Consider the following 6,704-nt stretch of genomic DNA (forward strand, 5'->3'; position numbering starts at 1 on the left):
GCCCGGTGCGCGGGGCACAGCCGTTCCTTCCTCTCTGCTGCTGCCCAGTCTTGGACACGGGCAGCCGCAGGCGCTTCTCTTGCCTTCCAGCTGATGGTCAAGCGCCCGCACCTTTGGTGCTGCAGAAACATTTTATCTACCATTTGCTGTCATAGCACCATCTTCAGCCTGAGCGTTACCAGTCCAGGAGGAAACAGTCATCCACTGCAGCACTGGTGTGAGCTACCACGTTTGGTTTTCGATCTGAAAGGGCTTGTGGTTACCGTCCTCTTCTCCTTCTCCTTTAGATTGGATATTAGGAAACATTTTTTCACTGAAAGAGTTATTAGACATTGGAATAGGCTGCCCAGGGAGGGGGTGGGTTCGCCATCCCTGGAGGTGTTTAAAAAAAGGGCAGACGTGGTATTTGGGGACGTGGTTTAGAGGTGGTTTTGTCAGGTTGGGGTAATGGTTGGACTTGATGGTCTTAAAGATCCCTTCCAACCTCAGCAATATGATTCTATGAAAAGCTGATGGAGACAGGGAGAGTGCCACAGCCTGGTAATGGGCTTACGAGGAGGGGACGTGTGTGAGCAGGGCCCCTGCAAGGCTCCGGGGGTGACACCCCAAAGCCCTCTCTGCTCTGCATCCCTGGACCACACTGGCGGCTGATGCCATGGTCCCATCTTTCGGATGGCTGGATGAGGCCGGCAGCATCACAAGCAGCTGCTTCCCTGCCTCAAGGCCGAGCTGCCACGCTGGTGACCGTTCTGTGACATCCGTGATGTCACCTGGGCACTGCAGCACACTTGGGTGCTGCGTGACCAAATAGTCCATGCCACCAGCATGGGAGGAAGTCACAAACCCCAGGAACGTTAGCTGCGGGTCAGGGAGATGCTGCATTGATGTGGTCCGGCTGGGTGCAATGTTGGTGGGGCATCCTTGGGTTGGAAAAACCCATTTTCTGTCCATCTCCTCTGCAAAGAACCTCAGCTCCACGGTCTGTGCCTCCTCCTCTGCTCCCCTCCCGCAGGACCGAGACTTCATCATGACCTTCAATACCTCACTGCATCGCTCGTGGTGGATGGAGAACGGGCCGGGCTGCCTGGTGACACCGGTGATGAACTCCAACCTGGCACCCGAGGACCATCACGTCATCACCGTCAGCGGCTGCCTGCTCGACTACCAGTACATCGAGGTAGTGAGCAGCGCCACGCAGATATTCCTGGCGGTAAGGGCAGCTACTTTTCGTCCTCATCCCTCATCCCAAATTGTGAAGCGAGAGAGGAGGGACGATGACAGGGAGTGGGGTGGGCAGAGCCGCCGTGGTCCGGCTGGAGATGTCCTACCATCACGCATCCATTTTATAGCATCAAGGGTGGCGTTGGCTCAGGGTTGGGAGCAGACGGAGCCCGTGCCAGCACCCCGGGCGTGCTGCCCACCCCAAAACCTGGCAGGCTGTGGGCTGGGTGCTGCAGGAACGGGGGATTCTCGGTGTAACGCACCCAGGTGCTGCCTTGCTGGAGCATCAGCCACTGCAAAGGGAGGGTCCCCCCTTCCCGGTGGCTGTCACCCCATGGGGAGGTGGGAAGGGGACATACCTGGATGCAAACAAAGCCCCTGCGGAGGCATTAGGGGGCTGCAAGAAAATAAAACTTTAAAAGGAATTGGGTCCAGAGCAGCTGCAAAGGCACTCGCCAAAGGGGCACGATGGGGGGCTCAGCACCCTCTGCGCTGCTATCCCAGTGCGGTGCCAGCTCGTCCCTCCCCAAGAGCCACCACCCTTGTCCCCCCAGCGCAGCTGAAGCCATCTGACCTCGCTGCATCCCAAACCAGCACCCACCGGAGTTGGGCTCCAGCACCGCCAGCCCTGATCCTGCCCAGGGTTCCCCCCGGGGATGCTCCCAGGCATCCACCTTCCACCTCCGTCCCCCGCACCGACACCGCGCCGGTCCCGGTGCCCATCACCCCGATAACCGATTTCTCTCCGCCCGGTTTGGTTTCACAGCTCTTTGGCTTCGTCTACGCCTGCTATGTCAGCAAAGTGTTCCTGGAGGAAGAAGACAGCTGTAAGTGCTTTCGCCATCAGTCATGGGGGGGGTCTCCGCAGCGCCACAAAATGGCCTCGGCTGATGCCGGCCGGTGCCTCACCAGGGATGGGGGAGCGATGCTGGGATGTGGGTGACAGGATCCCTTTAGTTGGGGTTTTTGCCCCCGTATTCCGTCCCCGGTCAGGCAGATGCGCTGGGGTGTGATGTGCCACCCTGCGTCATCAGCGGTCCCCCCCCCGCCAGCCTCCGGGAGGGTGCTGCACCCTGGGCAGGGCTGGGAGAGGAGGGGGCCGGGGACAGCGAGCCCTGAGCTGTCACGTCTCCCACGGGACCGCAGTGCTCACAACCTCTGGGTGCAGGAACGAGACCGGTTTCAACCATGGGGTGGGGATTTGTCCCCTCGTGAGCCCACAAAGAGGCTGAGGTGGTCCCCAGTCCCCACACCACCATCACGGCGCTGAGTCCAGCTCCCGTTGAAGATGGGATGCTCATCCCCGCATGCGGCTGCTCAGGGGCGGATTTAGGGCCGGCATCGCTCTGGCTGCTCCCCACTGACCCAAATTCAGAGCATCTTCCTCCGGGACAGAGCATCTCCCCAACATCCCTGGTGCAGGGAGAATCGCCCTTGCTGTAAAAAGCCACCTCCACGCCCCAATAAATTCACGGCGAGTGCTCCTCCTGGTGCGGATCCGTCCCCGTGGGGGCTGCGGGAGAGCCATCCTTCCCACCACATCTCCCAGAGCCAGCCATCACCCACCTCCCCCTTTTGACAGCCGCCTGGGGCTTGGGGACCATGAAATGGGAAATATTATGTCCCCCTGGCTAGTGTCCCCACGGACAGCAGGGCGGCAGCGCCTTCCTCTCTGTCCCAGGGCTTTTCACCCCAAAGCAAAAAGAAAACCAGCAATTTAAGCAAAGTTACAGGCTAATTTTTATACAGTCTTTATTGCGCTATCCAATCTGACGACGATCCCTGCGAACCCCCCTCCGGAAGCGCTGAGCACCCCGGCCCCAATTAACCAGGCGGTTAAGGCTGGAGCCATCCAACCGCATTAAATGCTCATCTGCCGTTAATTAATTCGCGCCAGCTGGCAGCTCCCGGCAGCCCACCGCAGGCAGGGCTGTGCCATAACCGCCGGCGCGGCAAAAGCCACCCAGATGCGCTCAGCAGCAGCAGTGGGCTCCTTCCCCGCAGCACCGGGGTCGGCATCCCTGCCGGTGCCACAGAGCCGGCGATGGGTCCAGCCCAGCCTGGGAGATGCCGAGGATTTGGCATCCTCTTTTTTTTTTTTCCCCCCCTTCCTGCGCTGCCGGGAACCGGTGTAGCGGAAAAGGAAAATCTCCGTGTGAAATTGGACACTGCCTGCGGTAATAACTTGTTTCTGTACCCGGGGAGCTGGCAAAAGGGTTTATCTACCGCCGCCGGCTTTGAAGCGTGTTTGCATTCAAACAAACTCCCGCATTCAATACACTTTTAATATTAATGCTGCCAGAGCCCAAGATTCAAATGCATCTTTTTTAATGGAATATCTTATTAGATTTGGAAATGGATGGATGGCGTCAAAATTGAGAGCTGGCTGAATATTAAGTCGGGAAGAGAAATATGCTGGGAGAACTGGGCTCCCCCCTCGAGCTCACCGCTGTTTCTCGGACACCCGTGTGCGAACCCACCCAGATTGCCGCTCCGTGGGGATTAATATATTTGTTTTGGGGAGATGGGTGGTGCTGCGGCTCCCATAGTGGCTTGGAAACCCCAGCTTGACTGCGCGTGGTGCCCGTGCTGGGATGGCCAAGCAGCCGGTTGAGGGGTCAGGTGTGGGGGCACGTGGGATGATCGCAGGGGAATTTGGGCTACTCCCAGTCACCCATCGCTCCTGCTGCATCGAGCCGGGGCAAAGGGCTGGGGTCTGCCACCACCATCCCTCCAGCGAGTGCCCGGGCACTCGTTGGGTGGGTGATGGGCTGGAAATCGCAGCCGTGAAAACTGATATATTGGTGTCTGCAATTCCCCTAAATGACAGGCTTTAAACGAGATGTAATTCCCCCATAATTCTCCTTAAATGCCCACTCTGGAGACAATAATAGGGTAATTTTACCCACTTTGTGCAGCCTGCAATGCAAGGGCTGTTGTGGGGAGGAGAAGGGAGCCGCGGGGATCGCTGCAGGTTGGTCCGGCTCCTTTCCTCTGTTTCTTGCCAGCACTTTCCTGGGATGCTGCAGTGACCTGGGATGTTGCAGGAATCCAGGGTGCTGCCACAACCTGGGATGCTGCACTTCCCTGGGATGTTGCTGCAACCCAGGATACCACAGTGATGCAGGATGCTGTGCTTCCCTGGGATGCTGCATTTCCTTGCGATGCTGCCGTGGCCTGGGATGCTGCGGTATCCCAGGATGTTGCAGTGACCTGGGATGCTGCAGTTCCCCAGGATGCTGCCGGGACCAGGGATGCTGTGGTGACCCGGGATGCTGCAGTGTCCCAGGATGCTACTGCATACCAGCATGTTGCATTTCCCTGGGATGCTGCACTTCCCCAGGATACAGCTGCAATCTGGGATGCTGCCCTTCCCCGGGATGCTGCGGCAACTTGGGATGCTGCACCTCCCCAAGGTGCTGCTGCAACCCGGGATGCTGCATGACCCGTGGGTGCCATCGGGGTGGGAGGAGGTGGGGAAATTACCCCACTGCCCTCCCCAGCTCATCTCACTGCCCTCCTCCCTCTCCCCAGTCGACTTCATTGGCGGGTTTGACTCCTACGGCTACCGGGCGCCACAGAAGACGTCACACCTACAGCTACAGCCGCTCTACACGTGAGTCTGGGCTGGGCCGGGGATGCTCAGGATGCTTGGGGATGGGCAGGGATGGGCAGGGATGCTCGGGAATGCGCGGGGATGCTCAGGGATCCTTGGGGATGCTCGGGGATTCTTGGGGATGCTCAGGGATGCTCAGGGATGCAGGAGCCCCTCCAAGGTGCCTCATCGCACTGTTGTAACCCAAAAGATTTGGGTCTGTGAGTCCGCTCAGCCTCAATATCAAGCCCAGAGGCCCCGGCGGGGCGGGGGCTGGGCAGTTTTAGGGGGGTTGTGCCCTTGTTTTGGTTTTTTGCTGCTTTTTGTTTGCCACTCCTCAACACGCTGGGGCTGCCCGGGGGGAGCAGCAGCTCTTCAGATAAGTGCGACTGACTTTTATTTTTTTTCCCTCTCCCTTACCCATTAAGCTTAACTAGATAAACGCTCAAATGAGATAAGGCTGCAAAATCTAAAGGGATTAGCCTCGTGCGGGCTTTGCTGGGTGCCAAAAATTAATTATATTTTAAGCCTTCTATGCAAATTCAAGGGCACGCCACGCAATTAGAGATGCAAGGAGGGGGCTGCAGTGGAACAAACGCATTTGTGGCATTGCTCGGCCCTCCCTGCGCGTTCGGCCACAGACAGTCTTCCGTGTGCCCACCTCGATGCGTGGGTGTGAGTGAGCACCCATGGGTGATGTGCGCCCCTGCATCGAGCTGGTTCTTCCCCAGGAGCCCCCCCAGCCCTCCGGGTGTGAGTGGGGCATGGCGGGGTGGGAGCTTCCCAGCATGGGGACATGGATGGTGGCACTGGTGTTTCATCGCGGTGTCACCCCAGGGTGGGAGCGGTGCCACCACCCACGTCCTGGGCATCGATGTGGGTGTCCTTTCCTCCCCCAGTGGGGTGCCCACCCTTGGGGGGGACCCGGGAGAGCACTGTCCCACAGATGGGACATGGCCCATGGATGGTGTCCCCCAGGGAACCCCTTCAGACCTGCCTTGGTGGGACGGTGCGAAGCCACCATGGCACAGACAGGCAGTGGGGAAGGCAGGGACCGGGGCAGGGCCCTGCCTGCCCCTCTCCTGCCTGCAGCCTCCAGCAAGGCGGGGGGCTCTGGGGGGCTGCTGGAGGGCTACTGGGGGCCCAGCGTTCCCCGAGAGCTGCAGGATGAGTACTGAGAGCTGCAGCTGTTGGGGATATCGGCAGGAATATCACTTTTAAGTGGGGGGAATATCACTTTTAGATATACAGGGGCCCCAAAAGATGATGGCAGAGAAACTCGGTGCTGAGATACCTCAGTGGGGTGCAGAGGTGCTGGAGGTCCCCTCCTTCCTTTCTGGGCGATGTTTAACCCAGCCCTGTATCCTCTACAAAACCCAAACTCCCCACCCCGCACTCCTCCAGCTGCCCGGGGCCTGTTTTGGGGTGATGGGGAGGTTTGGGGTTGCACGGTGGGGGTGTGTGTGTGTGTGTGTGTGTGTGAATCCAGGTGGGTACCAGAGCATCCTGTCCTGAGGTGATGTTGGGGATGGTGCTGCCCAGCTCCCCGGCACCGATGCCCTCCTCGTAATTAGATTGCTTCCTAATTCATAGAATCATTGAATGGTTTAGGTCAGAAGGGACCTTGAAGATCATCGACCCCCCTGCCCTGGGCAGGGACACCTCCCACCAGCCTAGGTTGCTCCAAACCCCGTCCAACCTGGCCTTGAACACCTCCAGGGATGGGGCAGCCACAGCTTCTCGGGGCAACCTGCGCCAAGGGCTCACCACCCTCAAAGTCAAGAATTTCTTCCTAATACCTCACCTAAATCTCCACTTTTCCAGTTTGAAGCCATTCCCCCTCGTCCTATCACTCCATGCCCTTGTAAAAAGTCCCTCCCCAGCTCTC

General features: G+C 58.8%; 1 protein-coding gene across 1 annotated transcript in view; it reads left to right on the plus strand.

Annotated features, from left to right (window-relative positions):
* The window catches only part of NKAIN1 (Na+/K+ transporting ATPase interacting 1), a 37,050-nt gene extending 32,209 nt beyond the window's left edge, over window positions 1-4,841 (plus strand). Inside the window, exons 4-6 of the mRNA XM_009893005.1 lie at window positions 1,013-1,210; window positions 1,988-2,048; window positions 4,756-4,841. Of these exons, the coding sequence (XP_009891307.1) occupies window positions 1,013-1,210; window positions 1,988-2,048; window positions 4,756-4,841 (345 nt within the window). The remainder of the gene's footprint in view (window positions 1-1,012; window positions 1,211-1,987; window positions 2,049-4,755) is intronic.
* The last annotated feature ends 1,863 nt before the right edge of the window (window positions 4,842-6,704 follow it).

This window comes from Charadrius vociferus, unplaced genomic scaffold (genome assembly GCF_000708025.1).
Source record: "Charadrius vociferus isolate BGI_N301 unplaced genomic scaffold, ASM70802v2 scaffold459, whole genome shotgun sequence".
NCBI lineage: Eukaryota > Metazoa > Chordata > Aves > Charadriiformes > Charadriidae > Charadrius > Charadrius vociferus.